The 25,998-nt window shown below is 40.8% G+C and overlaps 1 protein-coding gene and 1 long non-coding RNA gene across 4 annotated transcripts in view; one reads left to right on the forward strand and one right to left on the reverse strand.

The window, feature by feature from the left end:
• Positions 1 to 6,600, forward strand: part of LOC122562084 — a 9,573-nt gene extending 2,973 nt beyond the window's left edge. The window contains exons 2-3 of the long non-coding RNA XR_006315207.1: positions 1,587 to 1,675; positions 6,183 to 6,600. This is a non-coding gene — a long non-coding RNA (uncharacterized LOC122562084). The remainder of the gene's footprint in view (positions 1 to 1,586; positions 1,676 to 6,182) is intronic.
• pik3r5 (phosphoinositide-3-kinase, regulatory subunit 5) overlaps positions 1 to 25,998 on the reverse strand; it is a 93,210-nt gene that overhangs the window by 8,683 nt on the left and 58,529 nt on the right. For all 3 annotated transcript variants that reach the window (XM_043714587.1, XM_043714588.1, XM_043714589.1), the window contains 10 exons: positions 23,306 to 23,459; positions 18,855 to 18,932; positions 18,067 to 18,760; positions 16,007 to 16,151; positions 15,342 to 15,473; positions 13,092 to 13,220; positions 9,524 to 9,617; positions 8,631 to 8,707; positions 5,674 to 5,767; positions 1,610 to 1,692 (listed from right to left, as the gene is read on the reverse strand). In XM_043714587.1, the coding sequence (XP_043570522.1) occupies positions 1,610 to 1,692; positions 5,674 to 5,767; positions 8,631 to 8,707; positions 9,524 to 9,617; positions 13,092 to 13,220; positions 15,342 to 15,473; positions 16,007 to 16,151; positions 18,067 to 18,760; positions 18,855 to 18,932; positions 23,306 to 23,459 (1,680 nt within the window). The remainder of the gene's footprint in view (positions 1 to 1,609; positions 1,693 to 5,673; positions 5,768 to 8,630; positions 8,708 to 9,523; positions 9,618 to 13,091; positions 13,221 to 15,341; positions 15,474 to 16,006; positions 16,152 to 18,066; positions 18,761 to 18,854; positions 18,933 to 23,305; positions 23,460 to 25,998) is intronic.

Consider the following 25,998-nt stretch of genomic DNA (forward strand, 5'->3'; position numbering starts at 1 on the left):
GCGGTGTAGAGGTCAGTGCGCCAGACTACCACTGCGCCCCCTTTATCTGCTGGCTTGATGGTGAGGTTGGGATTGGAGTAGAGGGATTGGAGGGCTGCGCGTTGTGAGGGTGAGAGGTTGGAGTGGGGGAGGGGGGTCGACAGGTTGAGGCGGTTAATGTCCCGGCGGCAGTTGGAAATGAAGAGGTCGAGGGCAGGTAATAGGCCAGCGCGGGGTGTCCAGGTGGATGTAGTGTGTTGGAGGTGGGCGAAGGGGTCCTTAAATTTTAGATGACTATTCAATGATCTCCAGTCCTCACTGTCGCTGAGCAACAGTGGTGGATAATTCAAGGGAAAACTACAGTACCATGGTGTTAGAGACTGAGAGAAGGGTTAGTAGGCAGAGTAAAAAGGTGTTAGTGGGGAATTCAATAGTTGAGGGATAGGCAATGTAGTTTTCAGCTGAGATTGAGTCCCATATGCCTCCTAGCTGCAAGGGCTTGCGACATAACAGAACAGCAGGATAGGCTTGGACTTTTCTCACTGGAGTGTAGGATTGTTGAGGAGTAGCCTTATAGAGGTTTATCAAATCACGAGATGTAGATAAGGTGAATAACAAGTGTCATTTCCAGAGGGTGGGGAATTTCAAGACTCGGGTTATATTTTCTAAGGTGAGGAGAGAAACTTTTTAAAAACCTATGGGAAGTAATTTATTTACACATTGTGGAACACAATACCCCAGAGAAGACTTGTGGTGTTGAAAGTGAACAAAAAAAGTTGCTTCCCAACAGACAAGCGATAAGGGCAGTATATATAGTATACGAATATATGCAAAGAAATGAGGGAATGCATTTTGGTAGAAGAAACAGAGCAAGGCAACATAGTGGTATAATACTGAGGGGAGTACAGAAGCAGGGGGACTCTGGATTCAAAAGAATAATTCTCTGAATGTGGCCATGCAGGCTGAAACAGTTGAGAAGATTGCTAGGATCCTTGTGTTTATAAATTGAGGCATAGAATATAAAAGCAAGGAAGTGATGGTATACCTTACACATCAATGGTCAAACACAGCTGGGATATTGTATTCAGTTCTGAGTAGCTTAATTAAGAAAGGATGTTAAAGCCCTGGAGAAGCTTACTAGAATAATACCAGAAATGAGGGATTTTAGATACAAGGAAAGATTAGAGAAATTGAGCTTATTGTCCTTGGAACAGAAGATTAAGATAGACATTTATGAGCAGTTCAAAATTATGAACAATTTTGACAGGGTGAAGAACGATAATCTGTTTCCATTAGTAACTAGGGGTCACAAGAAGAGGAGAAGCTTCTTTACTCAGTAATTTAGGATTTGGAATGTACTACCGGGGAGATAGATGGTGGTGGTGGACACCATAGAAGCCTCAAAGAGAGCTAAATATAGATTTGAAAGAGCTACAGAGTTAGGGCTGGGTGGTAGCTCATTCAACAGCAAGTACAGATGTGACAGTCCCAATAGCCTCCTTCAATACTGTAAAATTGTGTTTCTCTGCTTCTACTTGTGACCACAGTGTGAGTGGACTCCACCAGGAGCACAAGCATGCAAAATTACTCTGCTTTTGTGCTTTTAGTTTCAGGACAAGACTATACTCACTTGGTTATAACCTTTCTTGGATTTAGAGTTCTGTCGTTTCACCACCTCGGTCATCGAAAGATGAAGGTATTCTGTATTGAATTCTGAAACATGTAATATTATGTTAAATTGTAATATTAAAACTCAAATGCATGCAGAAGATTTAGATTTGTTTTAGAATACATTACTTGTACAAGTGCTTAAAAAGCGATAGCACTGAATCTTTAAGTAGCATAGTTTTAGGAATTTGGTGTATAATTTTGAAAAGTCACTATTGTAAGACTACTATGAAGCAAAAATATAAACTATAGGAGAAACAACATTAAATATTTAAAGTGTTAGGCTCTGTCTCCTCTTAGTCTTAAGTACCAGATTTGCACAATTTTTGTGGATATTAAGGTAAGTGAGGAAAAAAATCCTTGTATCTTGGAGCTTTATTCTTTAATTTCTTTTCAGTGTTGTTCAAAGTAGTTGACTCACTTTACCTTTTTACAAAGTAGTTGATTCAGGTTATTTCTTATAATTTTTTCTTTCTGATTATCCTGAAGTGATTACCTCTGATTGTCCAATCGTTCAGGAATTTAAATTGTGTTCCTAACCAATGAGTGTAGATGATGTGTTAAGCCATGTGATCATGATAGCACCTGTAGCAAGCAGGATCCCTAATGTTCACTCTCCTAGCATCTTCCTGCAGAGACTGAAGGACATTGATTGGGAATGAGTCTTATGCAAAACATTGCATCACATTTCTGCTCTGGAAGCAGTCAGAAGGCAACCAACACCAGATTATAGTCCAACAGGTTTATTTCAAAGCACAAGCTTTTGGAGCACTGCTCCTTCATCAAGTGAAGTGACGAAGGAGCAGTGCTCCTAAAGCTTGTGATTTCAAATAGTCCCAATGGACCTCCAACATCAGCACCTCCACACCATACCCTAGAAGTACTAAAGCCAGGTGTTTGGTGCAAATGTATCCAACTGAAGACTATTTTGAGACCCAATAGGTTGTGTCACTGAACACTGAGGCTGAGGCCCTGAGTTTAAGACCAACTCTAGGCTGAAGAAGTTGCATTTGTAATGGGGTCTAATTGGTTGAATGCAAACTTGCAATTCCTCCCAAAATCAGGTAATGGTAGGCAGTAAGGGCAGGGAAAGATTCCCAATTAACCATGTAATGGAAAGAAGATTGGAGTTTCTACAATTTCTAACTGCAGGCCACAACCAGCACATGAAAAGTATATGTTGCCAATGCAAAACTGACTCCTTGGAAGATCACTCGGCTGGACAGCCTGATTGGTACCAACAGCACAGGGTTCAATCTCTGTTCCATCTGGAACTTCCCTCCTTGCCTTACCTGTGGCACTGAGTTGCACCTCAGAACTCAAGAGAAAGATCCAACTGAGATAATTTGACATGGCGCATGTCTATGAGATGATCAATTGAATTTTGTTATGCACTTTGATAGGGTTCTATGATGCAATGGTAGTGTCCATACCTCTGAGCCAGAAGGCCCAGGTTCAAATCCCACCTGCTCCAGAAATATAGGAGAAGGTAGGGACTGCAGATGCTGGAGATCAGTGTCAAGAATGTGGTGCTGGAAAAGCACAGCAGGTTAGGCAGCATCCGAGGAGCAGGACAATCGACATTTCGGGTATAAGCTCTTCATCAGGAATGAGGCTTGTGGGCTGGGGGGCGGAGATAAATGGGAGGGAGGTGGGGCTGGGGGAAAGGTAGCAATAGGTAGATGAAGGTAGGGAGAAGGTGATAGAGCAGAGAGGAAGGTGGAGTGGATAGATGGGAAAGACAATGGACAGGAAAAGAGGGCAGTGCCAAGTTGGAGGCTTGAGCCTAGGATAAGGTGGGGGGAGGGGAAAAGCATCCGAGAGCAGGACAATCGACATTTTGGGTATAAACTCTTCATCAGGAATGAGGCTTGTGGGCTGGGGGGGGGGCGGAGATAAATGGGAGGGAGGTGGGGCTGGGGGGAAGGTAGCAATAGGTAGATGAAGGTAGGGAGAAGGTGATAGATCAGAGAGGAAGGTGGAGTGGATAGATGGGAAAGACAATGGACAGGAAAAGAGGGCAGTGCCAAGTTGGAGGCTTGAGCCTAGGATAAGGTGGGGGGAGGGGAAATGAGGAAACTTCTCCCCACCTTCATCTACCTATCACTACCTTGCCCCCAGCCCCACCCCCTCCTGTTTATCTCTCAACCCCCCCAGCCCTCGAATCTCATTCCTGATGAAGGGCTTATGCCTGAAATGTTGATTCTCCTACTCCTTGGATGCTGCCTGCCCTGCTTTTTTCCATCAACACACTCTTGAGTCCCCTACACAGATATGTAATAGTTACCCTGAAAAGATAACTCATTGAGGAAAATACCTTGCACGCTAGCTAAGGATATCTTTTTGTTTCATACTGATTGATGGATGTCATACATAGTCATAGAGATGTACAGCACAGAAACAGATCCTTTGGTCCAATTCATCCATGCTAATCAGATATCTAAATCAATCTAGTCCCATATCCCTCCAAATCCTTCCTATTCATATACCCATCCAGATGCCTTTTAAATGTTGAAATTGTACCAGCCTCCACCACTTCTCTGGCAGTTCATTCCAGATGCGCACCATCCTCTGCATGAAACAGTTGCCCTTTCGGTCCCTTTATCTTTCCCTCCTCACCCTAAACCTATGCACTTTGGTTCTGGACTCCCCCATCCCAGGGGGAAAAAAACACTTTGACTATTTACCCTATCCATGTCCCTCATGATTTTATAAACCTCTAAGGTCAGCCTCCAATACTCCAGGGATACAGCCCCAGCCTATTCATCATCTCCCTGTTGCTCAAAACCTCCAACCCTGGAAACATCCTTGTAAATCATTTCTGAACCCTTTCAAGTTTCACAACATCCTTCCCATAGGAGGGAGCCAGAATTACAAACAATATTCCAAAAGTGGCCTAACCAATGTCTTGTACAGTCACAATATGACCTCCAACTCCTATACTCAACGTTCTGACCAATAAAGGCAAACATACTAAACACTTTCTTCACTATCCTGTCTACCTGCGCCTCCACTTTCAAAGAACTATGAACCTGCACTCCAAGTCTCTTTGTTCAGCAACACTCCCCAGAACCTCACCATTAAGTGTCTAAGTCCTGCCCTTATTTGAGTTTCCAAAATGCAGCACCTCCCATTTATCTAAATTAAATTCCATCTGCCACTTCTCGGTCCATTAGCCCATCTGATCAAGATCCTGTTGTACTGAGGTAATCTTCTTCTTTGTCCACTTTTGTCCACACCAATTTTGATGTCGTAGGCCAGACCAGGTAAGGACAGCAGGAAGTCCTTCCCAAAAAGGACACTAGTGAACTGCATCAGTTTTTAATGACAATCAATAGTGGTTACATGGTTGCCAGCAGGCAATCTTTCTATTCCAGACTTTCGTTGAATTCAAATTTCATCATGTACCATGCCAGGATTCAAACCCATGTCCCAAGAATATTAGCCTGAGGCTCTGTACTACTGATCTGGAGACATTATCACTATGCCATCCCCTTTGTAATGGGAGCTGCCAAGCATGTAATTGACATCGAATGTAAATTATAGAATAAGGGCATGACAATCACTTTTCTGTTTCAGCCTTCTGTTCTTTGAAATAAGTCTCCAGTGTTATGTTGGTGTCTTGCAACTCAAAATATGTGAAATAAAAGCAAAATACCATGGATGCTGGAGACTTCAAATAAAAAGTGCTGGAGAAACTCATCAGGTCTGTGGTGAGGAAAAAGTTAATGCAAACTCTGAAGAAGTTAACTGTGTTTCACTCACCACAGATGTGCCACACCTGCTGAGTTCTCCAGAACTTTGTTTCTATTATAAGTATGTAAAGTGTTGCATTGGACTAGTCATTTTAATGAATGTAGTTTTGACAACAGAAAAGAAATTCTTTTATGCAATCTATAAACGTTGTGTAGACTTTGTAAATGGTGCTTACAGAATTAACAAGGTGGCTAGCTGGAGTAACTAAGTAAGTACAAATTCAGATTGTTGATCTCACACAGTTAAGTTGGTTGCAATGAATAATATTACCCAGCTCATCATATTTGTTGCAGGCCTTGCTAAGATTTACAGATGTACAGTTCTTCTCTACATTGCTCCATTGGTTTCTTCTGCTGACTGTGGCCTATTGGAAGACAAGAAAAATTTACAATTAGAATGTGAGGTGACCCATCACTGGTCTGTGTTTTGTCAGCACATTGTGAATTTTAGATCAAGATTTTAAAGTTATTTTCAAATGTGTTTACTGAATTTAAAACCCTGTGCACTTAACTAAAAAGTAGATACAGTGTAAATGATTGTAGAGAATAACTTTTTTTTTTTGGAAGTCAGTTTCTCAGTAGATTTTAAAGGAGCTACATTTGAGATATGCAGTGACAACAACACCCATTTATAGAGGAATCTGATAGTTCCCAAGACCATCTGATTCATGAAAGAAAGGAAAAGTAATTTGTTTATTAGAAGCAGATAAATTTTAATTAGTTGTGAATCTTCACTCCAATTAGATATGTTTAGTTTTAAACTGGATTCATTTTTTGCAGTTTTCACTGACTTCCATTGGTGCTCTTCAGCATGATGGTGCAAGTAGCTAATCAAAGAGCTGAACTGGAGCTGAGCACTGGAAGCAAAGATGCAATGAACTGCATGAAGAGAGGTACAATTTAACCACTGAAGCAATTCCACTTTAGACTGTCTAAGGCATATGATCTTTCTTGAAACAACTTGTTGCAAATTAAAGTTTTTTTTTCAAAGTTACTATCAGGAACTACAAGAACACCCTCCTCCTCACTCTGCCACTAACATATGGCCGGGATTACAAAACCTAACTGGCCATGTGATGTCTCAAATCTTTAAATGGTATCTCATCCAAATTGTTTTACAGTTCTCTGCCAAAAGCTTTACATAAATAAATCACTGACAAAACAGATTTCAACCAAATATTTAGTGACATTCCTTAAACTTTATTCCTCTTCCTAGTTGCTTGGATTCTGGACTAACTTGCTTTGAAAGCTGTGGTGGCTGCTATGTTTCAACAGATACCAGATGGACTGGACATAGTGTGGCAATTTTAAAAGTATTTTTGTCATGTTTTTTTACACAGGATAGAATAAACTAATTGTAATCATTAACTAATATCAATTTGTCAAAATCATACAATAGTGGAAAGGCAATGGTCTTGTGGTATTTATTGCTAAACTATTAATCCAGAAATTCCAGGTAGTGTTCTGGCCCCTAAATTTGAATTCTACCATGGCAAATGGTGGCATTTGAATTCAATAATTGAGTCTAAGGATAACTATGAAACCACTGTCAATTGTCAGAAAGAACCAACTCGTTTGCCAATGTTCTTCGAGGAAAGAAATCTGCCATCCTTATCTAGTCTGGTCTACATGTGACTCCAAGCCCACAAAAATATGATCAACTCTCAATTTTTCTCTCAAATGGCCTAACAAACTATTTGCCTGCATCTTTCTATAACAGTATTGGTAAGTGTGATGATGGAGTTAAGTCCCACCTTCACACTGTTAGTACCACACACCATGATTTAAGGTATTATAATAAATGGGGCAGACCTCGAACAGATTTAGTAACTAGACACTGAGCATCATTGAGACTCTGAACCAGCAGCAGTAGAATCATAGTCTTACAGAATCTGCAACCTCGTGGCCCAGCATATTACCCCACTCTGCTATTACCAGCAAGCCAGGGGCCCAACCCTGGTTCACTGGAGAGTGCACAAGAGTATGCCACGAGCAGCACCAAATATGCCTAAAAATGAGCAATCTGGTATAACTGCATGCCAAGCATCAGAAACAGTAAGTGATAGACAAAGCCAAGTGATTTCTCCACTGATAAATCAGATCTATGGTCTGCAGTCCTGCCACATCAGTCATGAATGAATGTGGGCAATTAATTGACTCACTGGAAGAAGCACCTCCCCAAATATTCCCATCCTCAAAGATACAGGAGCCTAGCACATCAATGCAAAAGCAGGCTGAAGTATTCGAAACAATCTTCAACCAGAAGTGCCAAGTGGATGATCCATCTTGACCACCTCCAGAGGTCCCCAATATCACAGATGCCAGTCTCCAGTCAATTTTTTTGACTCCACATGACATCAAGAAATGGTAGGAGGCATTCAATACTGTAAACACTATGGGCCCTGACAACATTCTGCCAACAGTACTGAAGATTTGTGCTCCAGAACTTGCTCCCCTCGCCAAGCTCTTCCAGTACCATTGATCAGGACTGGACTAGCTGTATAAATACAATAGCTACAAGAGGAGGTCAGAGGCAAGGAATAATGCAGTGAGTATTTCACCTTCTGACTCCCCAAAGCCTGTCCTCCATCTACAAGACACATATCAGGAGTGTGATGAAATATTTCCCACTTGTCTGGATGATTGCAGCTCCAACAATCCTGTTACCATCCAGGCCAGAGCAGTGTGTTGATTGGCCTCATATCTACACAAATTTACTCCCTCCACCTCTGACGCTCAATATCAGCAGTCTGCACTATCTTAACACACACTGAAAAATTTCACCAAAGATCCAATGGAAGCACCTTCTAAATCCAATGACCACTACCATCTAGAAGAACAAGGGCTATAGATACATGGGAACACCATCACCTGCAAGTTCCGCTCCAAGACACCCACCATCCTGACTTGGAAATATATCATCGTTCCTTCAGTGTCACTCGGTCAAAATCCTGACATTCCCTTCCTAATGGCATTATGGATCAACCTACAGCACAAGAAAGAAGCTCACCACCACCTACTCATGGGCAACTCAGGACAGACAATAAATGCTGGCCAGCAAGCAACGCCCACATCCCACAAGCGAATAAAAAATTGCTTCCAGTGTAATGTGACTCATACTATGCTGTTTGTGTAGTGTCCTACATCCATTTATTAAACTGTAACACAAATCTGCTTACAGCAGCATTATCCATGTAATGTATCAGTGCAGTACACATTGAATCCTACCTTGCAGTAGGCAATCTGCAGTGCTAATGGAACTGCTTCTCTGTCCCCATCAATGCCAAGCCTTTTACTCCCAGGTCCTACATTGTTTTAGAATTTAAAAAAAATCATTAAGTACAAGTTTTTGAATCCACAAATCTAACCGGAAGTAAACTTATTTATTCACTCTTCAGCCTTTATTAAAATGTAACTCCTTTTAATAAACTTTTGTGTGTGTCAATCTAGTAATATTGTGATCTAAGACTATGATGGAGCTTGTTTTGCAACATTGAGGGAGTTACTGTGATGGATTGTCACAATTGGCAAAGACATCAGAAAATAATGCGGTGTTAGCTCATGAGCTAAATAAACTTCTTCTGAGTTTCCGTAAGATCTACAGTTACACCCAGCAACACCACAGCTGTGCTGTTTTAACACATCTTTTTCCCTTAAGAACAGAAACAAACATGTCTCAGCAAACTGACTGCATGTCAATCAAAATTCTGCTTAATTTAACATTCAATTTGTAATATTTATTACAATACTGCTTAAAAGAATTTAAACTTGCCTGATGTTTCCAAATACATATCTTTGCTTTTAAAAATCAGAATTTTAAAGCAGCACATGCCCAGATAACTATTTTGCATTTAAGTGAAAAGTTATCGTTGCCTTAAAAACAAATATCCTGTGACATTTGTGTTTGTTGTGTCATGTTCAGCCGAGGTTGAGGATAGACATTCCTTGCCTCTTCAAACCCTTAGATTAGCCTGAAGTTGTTAATTGCAGGAACTCCTCTTTGGTTAATGTGCCAAAAAAATGTTAATTGGATGCCAACATCTTTTAAGATAGGACCATATCAAACTTTGTGGGTAGATAGGAAAATCATTTTTATCAGATCCACATAAAGTAAAGCAAACCTGAAGCTTTAATTGCTCTTGTAGCAGCAGATTGTCCCAGTTCGAGAGAATAAACAAAGACCTCAGATCTCCTCTCACCCCCTGCAAGGGTTAGCTGTTAAAAGAATGTGCAATTTGTCAGATTTATTTCTCTGCTTTGTGCATGCAAACAAGTTTTTCTTGTATACTCTCCACTTGCCATGCAAACCACCAAGAATATATATCAGTACTGTGAGTCATTGATTACAGTTAAACACATTGTACACATTAATGAGAAGCTCACTGTGGACTAATCGAGCAACTATTTATTTTGGCACCACTGCTGAAACAAAGTTTCTGTCACTGTCGTGAACTAAAATAAAGTGACTAATCATTTCTAATATGTAGGATGGGGAAGTTACATCAGACTATGAGTTCATTTATCGAAAGAACTCACCCTGTATGAAGAATAAAGGAAGTATTCAACTTTCATTGCTGGTCAGCAGCTGCAGCATTTAACTTGGTAAATGGCATACTTTGCAGAATAGCAAACACCAAGTTAAGTACTAAACATTGGCTCAGACAACAGGACAAACTTTTTGCTAAACTTCAAATATTGTGAAAAAATCTTTTATGTCCACCTGAGAAGTCAACTGGGGACATGGTGTGAGCTATCATTCAAACTACAGCACGGTTAACAATGCAATACTCCTTTCGCTTTGCATTGATGAGACAGAATGGAACATGTGCTCCTGTATCTCGAGTTCTGTTGAATTCACAATCCCGTGGCTCAGATGGGAGTAATGTGGGAAAAAGGAATTATGAGCAGGAATAGGCTACTCAGGCGTGTGTCATGCAAAGAGGTCACAGCTGACCTGGCTATTGATTCCACTTTACTGTCTGTTTTCCCAAACCCTTGCTTCCCCATCATTGAAAAGTTAATCTAACTCAGCCTTGAAAACATTCATTGACCCAGCCTCCACTGCCTGGGCAAGTAGAATTAAAAGACTGACTCTTCAATCATTATTTATTTTGATTATTTTTGTTTGTGGCCTATTGGATTCATTTATTGCTCATCCCTAGTTGGGAAAATAGTGGTGAGCCTTTTGATGTATTGTGACTACGTACATGATTGAATAGATCACTAGGCCATCTAGAATAGATCAACTTCACAGTGGGATTACTTGGTGGGGGTCATATGCACTGCTTCTGGATTAGGGTGAGCCAAAGGGTTATGAGGCTTCAATTATCCCAAAAGGCAGCTCAGAGACAGACAACTACTCTGTTTGAAACAATCTATGAACCCTAAATCTTAGGAACATTAGAAGCAAACGTTGAGGTCAAAAGGGAATTTTATTTCAGCCTTGATTGATAATTGTCTCCTGTCCCAAAGAGAACCAAGGAGGAGAAAGGGAGGACTGCAGAGAATGTGTTGCTCAGAAAGCACAACAGTTCAGACAGCATCCGAGGAGCAGGAGAATTGACATTTCGGGCATAAGCCCTTCAGTTTATGCCCGAAACGTCGATTTTCCTGCTCCTCAGATACTGTCTGAACTGTTGTGCTTTCCCAGCACCACACTCTCGACCAAAGAGAACCAAGCAGAATCTTTTCAGAGATTTCAATGCCAGAGTTGGGTCTAATGCAAACCTCTGGAAAGTGGGATTGGCAAGGATGGTGTAGGGAAAACAAACAGCAACAAAGTTAACCTCTTGACTAAATTCCTAAACATAGTCTGGTTATACAAACACCCTGTTTTAACAGACACATAAATGCAAGGCCTCAGGCAACTCTTTCACACTAGACATTGGCACCTGTTTGACTAAGTCGCCATTCGAGAAAAGAATGACAAAGAGGTTGGCATTATCCATGCCATGACAGCAGTCAATGACAGTTAGACTGACCATCAACTAATCTAGTCTACCATCTCTATTAGTTTGGCCCAAAACCAGCATCAGCCATGTTGCACTCTGATAGTAAATCAAAGATCAATGGACTGAATGACCTACTCAGTCAGTGCCTCCTGGCCAAGCTGACAACACTCATTGAGTAGAATGTCCATGGCACCTCATCTGACCTTAAGCACAATCATAAATGGCACTTGTGTGTATACAGAGTAACAATGAGCCATTACTGGAAAGAACAGTTGTCAGAGATATATGAGGGAATGGGTTTTAAGCTAAACAACATCTAGAAGACAACCATCCTCATTCAGCTCATCCTGCCGGACAACACTGTCTCCTGGCTATTGAGATCCAGAGTGAGCCACTAGACAATGTGGATCAATTTGAGAACTTCTTGTCAGTGAGTGCAGGCATCACCAATGAAATTCAACATCACCTCAATTTATTGCTCATCCATATTTATGCTGGGAAAGTGGGAGGTTTTGATGCATTGAGACTAGTTACACAATTGAACAGATCACTAGGCCATGTAGAATAGGTCACTTCACAGTGGGATTACTTTGTTAGTGCAGACTGAGAAACAAGCAGAGTGTTTGCTTCAAAGCTAACATTAGGTTCATGGACTACAGGCAGCAGTGTTACCAGCCCTCCTGAATTATTTGGAGATGTGGACAATGCACAGCAGACTCCTCAAATCTCTTGAGAAATATTATCTGCTAAACATCCTACAAATTTACTGGCAAAATTAGTGTTCCGATACTAACGTCCATTCACAGGCCAACATCCCCAGTATTGGCGCACTGATCCCAATCAGACTGGTGCTCTGGGAGGGCCATGCCTGACACCAGACTTCCAAATCAAGTCTCTACTCTGAGCCAGCAGTTACCAAGAGGGCAGAGGAAATGTCTCAAGAATATCCTCAAATCTTCCCCAAAATAATCCCCCCACTAACCCCTGGGAATCTCTTTCACAAGACTACATCTGTGAAGGAACTAACAATTTCAAGCTTCTCAAACCAACCCAGAAGAAGAACAATTGCAAGCAGCAGAAAGGGATGTTTGAAAACATGAACATTGCAATGCTTCATTTCACAAAACACCAGTTCTCCCACTTGTGGTAGGTTGTGCAGACTCAAAATTGGACTCAGGGATCACACACCAAAGTGGACGAAAGTCACCTTCAATCAAGTGGGGACGAGACTAGAAATAGATTAGAAAGTGTTGTCAGGTTGATTAATCAGTGATGGGATTTCTAGTCAGGACTTCTGGGTCCTATGACCACATCACAATCACCTTCTAATGCAATGTTTGCTTTATCCACAAATAAATTGGATTGATTATTCACATAACACACCACTCGAGACACTCAACATACTTTCAATTTAAGCAATTCAGGAAATGCCACAGAAACTGCTTAATGTGATCATCCCAGGAATTCCTAACAGTCTAAGACGTTTTTTTGGGAAAAGTCACAATGAACCTCAAAGCAACTAACAAATCCTATACAAAGGCACAGAAAATAAGTAAATCACTGAGGAAATATCACAACAATGCAGATGAATTGATTAAAATAGCCACGTGGTTTGTTTCTATATACACATCACCAAAACAAAAAATCAGCTCACGACCTGTGAAGTCAACCTCACTGTCCTGATAACGTCGTGACAGTAAAACTCCGCAAATGCTATGACCCTAAAATGTAGACATACCTCTGCTTGGTAAAGCTGGACCAACACTGGATAGGCAGCATTCCGGCAATAATAAAGGATCAGGTCACCCAGGATGGAAAGCTTCTCTTGCACTCTTTCAGCAGGCTCATTCTCAGACTTAGAAGGTTCCTACAAAGTAAGCCAAATAATATATCAGTAACCCATTACAAAAGGTTTTAAATGGTAGATTCATAAGAAATATGCCTCCTAATATTTTCTGAATTATTGATAACTTCATTTCTACCTGTAATTGTGCTCCCACTTGTCTCCGAATTGAAACATTTCTTCCTCCTTTTTTCCACCCTCCTTGTCAATAAGGAGGTTATCTGCTCCATGTGCTATCTAATAACCAGAACCAGCTCAGGTTTAGGGTACAGTGCTGCTACAGATCGACCTTTCTACATTGGGTTGAAGAAGTTTCCCTGGTTGCAGTGATGCAGAGGTCATCCACACATTGGTTACGAGTGACTGGTAACTTCCCATCTCCCAACAGGCTCACATTAATTATTTGCAAAAATAACTAATAGGATTACAGAATTCAGGTCATATGACCAGGGAGCTGAATGGTGTGCTACATCAGGGCAATAAAAATCTCTTTCATACTCAGTTTATTAAAATTTTAGGCAAAAGTGAGGACTGTGGATGCTGGAGATCAGAATCTAGATTAGAGTGGTGCTGGAAAAGCACAGCAGGTCAGGCAGCATCTGAGGAGCAGGAAAATCGATGTTTCGGGCAAAAGCCCTTCATCAGGAATATCTAATATTGCAAACATGAAGCAAGAAGTTGTGCCAATTGCAGTTCTTAGCAGCAGCATTAGATGAAGTGTTCACTTTAACCCCGACTCTGGACAGACACACCAGGTTACACTGCACTTATAGGCAGCTTGCAGTGTAAAGTTTCACATTGAAATAAAGACCAATTTTCTTTCGTTTTAAACATATATTTTTGTAAGTCAATTGGAGTAACTAAACATATACCCTCATCAATTTATATTTTTCCCACACGTATTTTACTAAATTGTGACATTTTTCATTTATCTGAGGCAGATCTCATTAAAGAAAGAAATGTTTTACAATCCTTGCATGGGTGAGTCTCAATGGGAAGAAGCATGTGGCTTAACATAATAGAGGAATGAATCGGAGGCTTTTGGCAAGTTGTGTCAATTTTTTCTGGCAGGTGTCTTGTTGCAAGGTCTGGTCTGACCAAACTTGCAGCATTAATTACCCACCATTAATTACCCCCTATGGTGTCTCTTAGGTTCAATTTCCATCCCTTCTTACCATTTACCATTCCTGCAACAACTTACTACCCAGTCAATAACCTGGGAGTCACTTGTGCCTGCCTCACCTTTAAAAGCCTACGGTGCACCCGGCCAAGACCTGTTAGTCCAGAGCTTCCCTATCCAGTTGTGATATTTACCACAGACATGGCAGACAGAGGAGGTTGATGCCCCACTTTGTGAGCAGGGACCTGAATTAGCCATGGTAAAAACCCATGAGGGTTACAGAGATGGGAGTAGGAGGGCAGGATGCTCTTTGCAGAGTTGGTGCAGACTCGATGGGCCAAGTGGCCTCTTTCTGTACTTAGAGATTCTAAGATTCTATACATTCATAGATGCAATGTGCTTTTTCTAAAGCTTGTTAGGTAATTGTTAAAAACAAAGGCTTAGTCAAAGGCTTGTTGCTATTGTTGTGTAACAGACAAACAAATTGATATATTTTCAGGTCTGAGGACAATTTTCAAGAAAGGCACAATCCAACTAGACCCGCGACCTTGAGAAGGGCACCTTGGAAAAGAAAATATGACTTAACAAAGAGAAATAAGATAAAGCATCAGATTATTGTAAAGTAATTACAAGGGACACATTTGTACAGAGATAATTATGAGAAGATATTAGAGGTAGCTGTATGTTCCTTCCACTGGCTGCTAGATTTGCAGCACATTTAGTTTATGAGCTATTGCCATGCCACTGTAGAAAAACTCTTTCGAACCTCAATCTCTCATTGATTGCCACAGTCACCATGTACAAACAAGGATAGTTTAAAAACAGCAAGCAACATATTAGTAAAAGGAACTCTTGAGAAAATATATGAAAGAAAATAGTTCTTTTTTGCAGGCTGCCTCACTGCAGAAGAAGCCAGATTCAAAGTAAAGGAACGTAAGGGAGAAGGAAGGAACAAAAAAATCCTAAGAATGATACAGGAAGTAATTCCGCTATTAAGTACATATATCCAGGATATTTGCACTTACCTGACAAAGCAGAGTTGTTGGTAAGGTCAATAAGTCTAGAACATTTCGTTCGTACCAGGAATCCAACATTCCAATATAGCGCGCAATATTATTGGTATTATCTTTGTCTGCTGTCTCGACTGAACTGAAGTCCTAAAATAATAACAACCTCATGATGAACACGTAGAGTCATAAAGTCATAGAGATGTACAGCATGGAAACAGATCCTTCGGTCCAAGCCATCCAGATATCCCAAATTAATGCAGCCACATTTACCTTCCTATTCATATACCCATCCAGATGCTTTTAAAAACTTTTAATTTTACCATCCTCCACCACTTCCTCTGGCAGTTCATTCCATACATGCGCCACCCACTGTGTGAAAATGTTGCCCTTTAGATTCCTTTTAAATCATTAAGACTGAAAAATTAAGAAGTACTTTTCATTTTTAATTAAGTATTCTTTTGATCAAAGATTTTCATTTTGCACTCATCAGGATAACTCACAAGAATACGAACTGGGGGAAAAGCTAACATTCATTCTGTTTGAAAGGAGAGGGCAATACCTGATTTGAAATCTACACAAAGCCTGGCAGTTAACAATCAATCATCATTAACTGCTGCATCAGTTACTCTAAAGTCAAAGATTTATTACATTTAATCGCATTCAAGAAAGGAAATTGTTACCAGTTGTGTTGGCGGTCTCTGCTGGTTATCTGGGGAGAGGTTTGTAAACTGTAATGCACTTCTTAGTGAGTCTCTTTGTAAAGGAATATAAAAAAATTGCATCCTGAAGTATTTTGTGAGAAAGGGACATTTACTCTCTTGTAATCTGAAAGAAGAAATGATTATTATTAATTTGTGATGTGTAACAATTCTAGTTTAGTTTGTGACATTAGTTTGTTAATTAACTACCATGACTTTTATGCTAGAACAAGAGTTTTATTTTCTCAGGTATGCATTGTGTCCAACATATTCACTCAGACACATTTTCTGTTTGTACTTTTATGTGAACATGCTGTAATCCTAACTGAGATTTAACTATTCTGGATTTGTCATCATTGAGGTGGCAAGAGACTCATTCCTAAATTAAAGAATCGATGTGATCAATAATGTAGTCCTGCTTTTACACCGTGTAAATCGATCGGTCTCAGACAAAAACATAAAAAGTTCCGAGAAAAACAAAATAGGATCCAAGAAAATGGAGTTTTACAAGAGAAAGGTGGATTGTTGATAAGTATGATCCTACAAATATAAGCAATTAAAAGCAATTTACAGCATAATCCTGAATAAACTACAATAACAGAAATTTAATGACAACATTTGGTTTATGTGGGTCACTTGAGATTGTGATTTCCCTCAAATTGACCATTTTGTGGAGGATTGGATGACCAATAGAATGTTCCTGGATGTCTTGAAGCTGGAATCCCTCTCTCTGCAGCTCAATGTTAGCTCTCACTGTAACTGTTTGGTAGGTTTTCCCATCAGAATGAATATGGGATAACATCCACCATTGACGCTAATTGCCAGCGTTATACCCACAACATTTTAACAGGTCAAAGCCTCATCTGAGATATCACCCCCATTGTCACTTTCCTTTATACTTCATGTCCTGTTTGTGAATAAAATAACATGGTACTTATTTTACTGTTTGTTTTGTATGTGCTTTTTTCTCATGTCTAGGGAATATGGTGCATCACATTTATAAAACTATATACATTCTATTAACATGTATATTCTATTAACACGTATATTCTATTAACTACATTAATATGTGGATTAATCAAAGTTACACAGCCATCAGTGAATTTATCAATGAGGATATGTACATCCACATTTTCCAATCTCCTCCTATTTAAGATTTATTCTGAACATCTATTCCTCCTTCCAAAGTGGATAACCTCACATCTTCCCATATTATTTTCCAGTTGACACACTCTTGTGCATTCACGAGACCTATTCAAATCATTGTGAAGCCACTTTATATCTTCACTTAGCCTTGTAACATCTGCAGATTGGGATATAGTATAATAGTATATTTGGTTTTTACCTCCAAACCATGGATACACATTGTGAATAGCTCGGGTAAAGTACTAATCCTTGCAATGCCCCAGTAGTCACAACTTGCTAATACAAGAATGATCCAATTATTCCTACTCTTTGTTTTCTGGCCATTAGGTAAACATTGATCTATCACATTACATGACAAATTAAAGCTTATGGAGTGGGATGTAATGAACTTTATCAAAAGCTTTCTGGGGTAGAGGGGAATATGGAATTCAAAACACAAACAAATCATTATTGAATCCATTTTTTCATTGAACAAACTATTGAACGGCAGAGAAGCCTCAAAGGGCTGAATGGTCTACTCTCCTCTAATTCAGACGTCTGCACTGATTGGTAGCCCGCTGCATTTTTAAATAATGTGTGTGCCTTTTTCTGCACTTTCTTCCTTGTTGTATTATGGCAACTAAAATGGTGTCCAATGCAATGCTGAGGGGATGTAATGTACCAAATAGTAATTGACAAACTCTGGATTGCTGGCTGCTGTACGTACCTCATTGAAAAGTAAGAATATTTAGTACTTCGGAACCAATTGGGATATTTTGTTACGGATTTCTCAGAAGCCCAGAGTCTAAGAACCAAACTGACCATGACATGTTTAGTTCTAACTCTGACTAGGGTGTTGGCTTCACTGAATTGTCTTTCAACTATTGACCAGACTGGATTCTGTGAAGACCTCTTACCTGAGACGGCTGTAGGCTCTTGCGACTTTTCCAAGAACTTTGTCAGTACCAAAAATAACAATTCGCAGTGTCATGGCTTTACACTCATCCTCGAAGCTGAGGTATGGTCTCCTTTTGAAGCACGTGCTTTGTTGTAAATGTCGTTCAAAACAATGATTAAAGGTTGCATGCTGCGGCAGGGAGTTGGAGCGCCTGGACTTCGTCGGAAGTTTATATTTGATCTCGGTGCAGCCCAAGCTTTCTGCCCGGCGAAGTGGTAAACTACTCGATGATAAGATGTAGCTGCTTTTACTCAGGTTTGTGGAGGACTTGTTTAAACAGTATCTCGGATCTGCTTTGTTTGTAAGGCTGTTCCTGGCTCTGAAGAAGTTAGATATTTTTTCTGTTAGTTTCTTTCCCACTCTACTGTGCTTTTCCTCTTTCTGGTCAGACACACTTGTTGTCTCAGGTGAACTTTCATCCCCATCTTCTATATAACCACTGTCCATACAGTCTGAGAGATTGGAGACAAATGATTTCATGTAATCTCTAGATGTCACAGATATTGTAGATATCACGGAATCTCGCTCATTTTCAATTGCATCCTCCTCCCCTTCCTTCTCAAACTCCTCTTCATCGTTATTATTGTCAGTCAAGGGAAGTAATGCCATGTCAGGAATCTCGCATTCTTTCAGAAGAACATCACGTAAAACATCTAAAATAAAGTAACAACATCCAGTCAGAGGCAGACACACTGACGCACTTATTGATGTTTCTGATTCAAGACCATCTCTTTGCTGTTTGCTTACCAAAATTATCCTTGTCCCAGTGGTAGCTATAGCAACTGGCAACTGGCAATGGAATTGTTTGCAGTTTAGCATTCTGGCCTATTCAAGATTACAAGAAGGCAATGGTCATTTTATTTCACATCATTAAAAGTGACAATTAAACGCTAAGCTGTAAAGTAATTCAGGTTCCAAAAACAACACACTTTCGAAATGCTTCTTTTCCCACAATGACAGTGGAAGTAAAATGGAACCATCAAGTGGAACTTTGTGAAACCCCAGCCACTGATGGGGCCCAACATACAGCAGCTGACACACTTGAAAGCTTGCGGGTACACTGTGTATTCAAAATGTATTAAAAGCAAAACAACAGCAGCAACATTATAAGGGCCATTGATTGAGAAAAATGTTTTAGATGATTCGCGGGCAAATATCAGACAGAAATTGCCTCTGAGCTATGAATGCAGATATTAGGAAGGGCTGTCGAAAAGCAGAATTCATTGAAGATGGCCAGGTTTAAGCTTCCTATCAGTCACTCACTGAGAAGAGGTCTTGATGGTGATAAAACATTCAGCCCAATGTCAAATCAAATACATCCACGGATTTTCTCCTCAAGACTGGAACTTAAAGCTCCACCTTGTGGACTGAGAACAACAGATTTTCATCTCTTTGGCAACTCTTACCGATTATGAAGTAATAACTTCCTTTAAAGTTAATCTTGCTGAAATGATTTAGATGGTTCAAATTCAGTCCAAAGTTAACTTAAGGATAGACAATAGTGAAGATGGTGAGAATCGGATGGCAGAATCCAGCCAAGCTCCCTCCTGGGAAGGGGCAGAAGGTGATGGTGGCACTTCACTGTGCGGGAATTCTGTGAGAAGTGAAATCTCAACAGCAACATGAAGACGAGCAAGTCAGTTGGTGGAGGATTAACTGTGGATCATAGCTCCTGATAGCAGTGCATTTACAAACCTTGCACATTTTATACGGCTGGGGAACTGAGGTCAATAGCAGAGGGGAACTGGAGCAGCAGTGCATCCTGTGATGATCCATCCTGGGACAGTTCACTGGCCCTCTGCCTCCCTGGCACCTCCTGGAGTCAGGAGATGAAGGAGCACCTGGAAGCAGATGGGTGTGGAAGAGGGTGGCATCACTAACCTATGGGCCACTGGGTTCTATGTTCAGCCACTTGGTATACTAGCTGATCGGGATGCTCAGTCATGTGGTGTACCAGCTGATCGGGATGCCGACATGGGTGGGAGAGGGTTAGTGGCAGCAGGTCCAGCCTTAAATCCCAGAGATCCCACTGTCTTATAGGGATGTAGCTGTTCTCAAAAGACATCTGGACTTTTGATCCCACAGGATCAGCAGCTTCTGATTGGCCAGGCCTCCCGGAACCAAGGCTGGCTAACTCTGTAATCAGCTTGTCCTCGCCAAGAGGGGAATCCAGCTCCCCTTCAATTCTGCTGGAAGAAGATTGCCTCCCCTACTACAGATTTATGGCCCAGTGGATGACAGCGCCATAAGAATCTCATGTTGTGACTGTCTTTCACTGGAGGCAAAATTCAACTTTGTTGCACTCACTAACATGGACCCCATAACCAGTTCAGTTGGGATTTGTGATCTGTATGAGTACTGACCTTCACTGAGTTCCAAGGATAGGCAAATGCCTCATTTTTGTATAGAAATGAGGTTCCTGCACCTATTTCCAACTCTGCCCACCCCCCCCCCCCCCCCCTATTATTCAGTTAGGTTGTTGGAACATACACTGTGCAAGATTCATCCAGTACTTCAAAGTCATGAAAAGGAGCTAGGAGCAGAATTTGGCCATTCAGCCTATTGGGTCTGCTCCACCATTTGACCATGGCTCATATGTTTCTCAATTCTATTCTCCTACTTCCTCTCCGTAACCCTTGATCCATTTACCAACCAAGAACCTATCTATCTCTGTCTGCAAGGAAGTTATTACTTTATAATCGGTCAGAGTGGTCAAAGAGATGAAAATCTGTTGTTCTAAGTCCATAAGGTGGAGCTTTAAGACTCAATAACTTGGTCTCCACAGCCTTCTGCAGCAATGCATTCCATCGATTCATCACTTTCTGGCTGAAACAATTCCTCCTCACCTTCGTTCTAAAGGGTCATCTTCTCATTCTGAGGCAGTGCCCTCAGGTCCTACTCTCTTCTATTAATGGAAACATCTTCTCCACATCCACTCTATCCAGGCCTCTCAATATTTTGTAAGTTTCAGTCAGACATGAACATCTTCCCATCCTTTTAAACTCCAGAGTACAACCCAGGGTCCTCATCCACCCTCCTCTAATGACAAGCCCTTCATCCCAGAATCATTCTTGTAAATCTCCTTTGCTCCCCACCAGTGCCAGCACATCCTTCCTTAGACCCAGGGCCCAAAACTGCTCTTGATATTCCAAATACTGAAGTCTTAAATAGCCTCAGCAGTATATCCCTGCCCTTGTATTCCAGCCACCTCGAAGTGAATGCTAACATTGCATTTGCCTTCCTAACTGCCAACTGAATCTGCATGTTAACCTTAAGAAAACCCTGAACTTGCATTCCTAAATCCCCTTATGCTTCAGATTTCCGAAGCCTTCCTCCATTTAGAAAATAGTCTATGCTTCTATTCTTTCTACTAAAGTGCAGAACCTCACACTTTCCCACCTTGCATTCCATCTGTCACTTCTTCATCCACTCTCCTAGCCTGTGTGTCCTTCTGCAGCCTCCCTGCTTCCTCAGCACAACCTGCCCTGCTCCCTATCTTTGTGTCGTCTGCCAATGTAGCAACAATGCCCTCGGTTCCTTCATCCACGTCATTCCAAAACCAGGGCCTCAAACCTTTGTGATATTTAGTTTATTTTTGTGTGGAAACAGACATGGAACAGGAGCTGCTGTCCAAATAGTACAAATGCAGCTGCCTTTACCCCCAGCTCCCATTTCCTGGTCATTCCCAGGAATATCTGAGGACTGAGGGTGCTGGCCAAAACTGATGCAGACCAAGAAGTGAACTGTGTATGGTACTCAACGGTCACTCTGATATACCCAGTTCACATTGGAATTACAACCAGTTCCTGGCACTTTCTGATTCTGAACTCTACTAAAACTGGTTTTGAACCCGAGAGAGAACCTAGTCTGTTTCCCAGCTGCCTAATTAGTGAGCAAGTCAAGGACATAGTACACCAGCACCCTTTTGTGGCTGCTCGGGGTAATATCAAGGGCTGGAGCATTGACCCTGTTCCAGAGAGTTAAAATAAATTAATTACCTGTTCCACTAAATTGAATTAAAAACCTTTTAATTGCCATTTTGAACAGTCAATTACTAATGATCAACAATCTATTTCTAAGTCCTAATTTGTTTGCACACAACTGGGAATTTCAAATAATTATTAAATAACTTCACACAGGCCTTACTCTGACTTGTTATTGCTGAATGCAGGAATGCTTAGCACATCAAATCCACACAAAATGTGAGGAGCTGAGTGTGTTGCAAATGGCATTCTCAGCTGTTCAAACAAATCAATGTGGTCTCAATGCAGAGAGTCAGAAATAGCTTCACTATGTATATCAACAACATTACTGTATGACTACAGTGAAATCAAAACTTCAGCTTAGAGAATACTATCATATGGTGAACAAAGACAGTCTTAACACAGTAACACAGCTGGTAACCAGCACAGTGGACAACATCTAAACATGTGCGTTACAACCTGGTGATGTCGTTTAATATTCAATCTTCAACTCAAAAAATAATCACAATGCATTTGCACGACCCCTGAAGCTACAGTGAATGTCTGTTCCACTTTCTAAGCAAGAGTGCTGCTCCAAACCCTTCTCTCCTGAAATCAATAAGTCCTTGCTGTTCCCACCTCAGCCAAGCTGACCTCCCAAGTAGCAATCCGCAAGGTCTGAATCGAGGCAGTTGGATGTTAGCAAGCTGTTCAACTGAGGGGGGGAGGGGGGGGCGGCATTACAACCAAACCTGGCTATATCCTCTAAAATAAAACATAAAACTGTGGTTGCTGAAATCTAAAACAAAAACAGAAATTGCTGAAGTAACTCAGTAGGTGGGGCACCATCTGGGGAGAGAGAAAGCTGAGGTAACCTTTCAAGCCCAGTGGTCCTTCAGAAGAAGTACTTCTGAAGAAAGCTCAACAGACTTGAAACATTAAACTTTGCTTTATCTCCGAACAGATGCTGCCACAGTTGCGAAGTTTCTCCAGCAATCCCTGACCTTGTTTCTGGCCATACTATTGTACAACGAGCACTTTCCAAATTTCAAAGTACAAGTTTGAATTGGAATTCGGAATTCTGGCTTTCCCTTCTCAGTCCTGGGAGGAGTGAACCAATTGGGTCATTGCAGCCGAGGTTTTATATTCAGGGCGTTGCCATACTGCATTCCTTCTGTTCTGCAGAAGGTTTGGAGCATCAATATTCCATGCAAACAAACAACAAACAAATCATACCTGTTTTTGGGAGCTCTCCAAATCTCTCCTTTATCTCCTCTAACTTGTTCACTAAATATTCCTTGGCTTTAGCAGGATCTTCCATAGTTGCTGCAATTTCCATAACATCAGAACAATTTGAGAAAATATCCAAAAGTTCATCTGCAGCTTTGGTCTAATAAAAAGCAGAACAAGTTTATTGTAGACCTCTAACCAGTATTTGTCATTTTAAGCAGCAGTAGAATTTAATATCATTTAATGTCAGGACAAAATTCATCTGAGAATTTTGCTCTGACACCGTCGAAAAAGAAGCAGGATATTACTCTCAAAGTGTTGGCCACAGTTTATCCTTCAGTTGGCAACAGTGAAACAGATTACCTGGTCATCTATTATACTGCCCTTGACTGAAACAGGTTACTGTTTAGATCAGAGTGGTGCTGGAAGAGCACAGCAGGCCAGGCAGCATCCGAAGAGCAGGAAAATGTTTCGGGCAAAAGCCCTTCATCAGGAATCCTGGTTTCCAGCATCTGCAGTCCTCACTTTTGCCTGGAACAAATTACTGCAGATGCTGGAATCTGTACTGAAAACAACAAATGCTGGAGATCACAGCGGGTAGGGCAGCACCCATGGAAAGTGAGCAAGCTAACATTTCTCCTAACTTGTGTCGATTGGTTGCCTGATTGGTCACAATATGTATAAAGAATACACTGGTAAGAAGAACGATTGGCCTTGAGGAAATGGAAGGTGCTATATAAATATGTCTTATTTCTTTCCTTCAAAATTTACAGATTTTCTGTCAGACTTGCTGCAAAGTCTGTGCGTTTGTGACCTATAAACAGCCAGAGACTCACTCACATCAAGACAAGAAACAGTGCCCTGGAATTGTGGCTAACACAAATGAACGAGTTCTGTTCTTGGTGTGATTGTTGGTATTTATGGTATTAACATGAAGTGCGGCAAATGTTAAACTGACTCAATGGTCTGTTAATTGAGGAGTTGTGATTAAATTATTTGTTGAATAAAACATGAGACAAAACATCAAGGGTTGATGTCTTTTAAAAAAGCACCATAGTTTTATCATCAAGGAATCACAGAATGGCTACAGGACATCAGAAGACCATCCAGCCTGATGTGCCAGTGCTGGCTCTCAATATTCAAACTAAATTGGCTAAACCAAACATTCCCTCACTCTTTCCTTGCAGCCCTGCATTTTGTTTCTTTTCAGAAAATTATGCAATTCCCAGACAGTGTGTTCTGGAACCTAACTATTCACTGCCTTAAAAACAAACCTTTTCCTCATGACATCTTTGATTATTTTGCCATTCATGAACAATTACTGTCTCTTGATTCTTGATCCTCCGTCAAATTTCAAACTTCCAAATTTGGATTGGGATAGGGAATTCTGGCTTTCCTGCCTTAGTCCTGGGGTGAGTGAAACCAACTGCCAAATCCTTATTGCCACATTTTAGTGACTGAGGACTTCTAACCCAGCACTTGACAAGGATTCAAACCTGAATAAAGTCTGATAGTGCCATTGGTTATAACTTTTACTTGCGAAACAGTTTCTCCGTGTACTCTGTTGAGACCCCTCATGATTTTGAGCACCTCAACCAAATCCGCTTTCAGTCTGCATTGCAAACCAGCCATCCAGCCAACTGAGGTATATATGGTTAATAATGCACATGGAATCCTACCATAGAAAGAAACTCCCTGTTACTGGAGTCTGTCATCTCCAGAACTATTCTTACGGACTCGGAGGGAAACTGGAGTCCTCCTTAAACCTTCGTTCACTTCACATTTCATATTTGCTATTTTCTGTACAGCAATGAGACCGCAAGTAACAGTGTCCAATTAGTAACTAGGCTTCTGCATGTATTAACAGATCACGAGTATATGAAACCAGAGGACAGGTTTCTAAGAATTAATGTGGTTATGATTCAAAACAAAGATTTATCAGATTCCACCCTACTCTATGTGGTGTGATGAAAAATAAGAAGGTTCTGTTCTTAGAAGGAATGAAAACTAATCTTCAAATGAAGGTGGGCAAAGGGACAACAGTCACCTGTGCCATGAGGAGTCTGTCAAGGCCAAAGATGGTCAGCCCCCAAAATAAGGACAGGAAGGATGGAGCAAGGAGATCCAGGGAGGGGAACCACCATCGTCCTGAAGGAAAATCAGCAGTTCCCCTACATCAGCCTGACAGAAGCACAAAGCTGTTGGTACTGTGACTGACAAAGACTACCACAAAAAACTGCAAGACCTTAGGGATATGGGAGTGGGCTGTCTCTACTCCTCCATTTTAGAACAGATTCAGGATCAATGAAGAATCTTATCTGTCACAAGGTGTGTATTTCCTTTCTTTGTGTAATAAAGTACTATATCTAGATTGCTATTTCTCAATAGACTATCAAAAAACTGCTATAAATTGCTGACTGTCTATATTAGGTTACTGTGATCACGAACAATCCACTCTGCACCATCTCGAAAGCATACACAACAATCATGGTCCCGAGAATTGAACACTGTACACCTGGAGAGGCTGAACCAGTGTTTTATGGTTTTTTACCGTAACATTCTCAACTTACCTTCCACAGTAGGATTCCATGTGACTTATTAATCATAGGCAGCTCATTTGGCTGAATGGCTCATTTGTGATGTATACAGTATGGATTCAATTCCTGCACTAACTGAGGTTACCACGAAAAACTCTCCTA

Source organism: Chiloscyllium plagiosum, chromosome 24 (genome assembly GCF_004010195.1).
Source record: "Chiloscyllium plagiosum isolate BGI_BamShark_2017 chromosome 24, ASM401019v2, whole genome shotgun sequence".
NCBI classification, from domain to species: Eukaryota; Metazoa; Chordata; class Chondrichthyes; order Orectolobiformes; family Hemiscylliidae; genus Chiloscyllium; species Chiloscyllium plagiosum.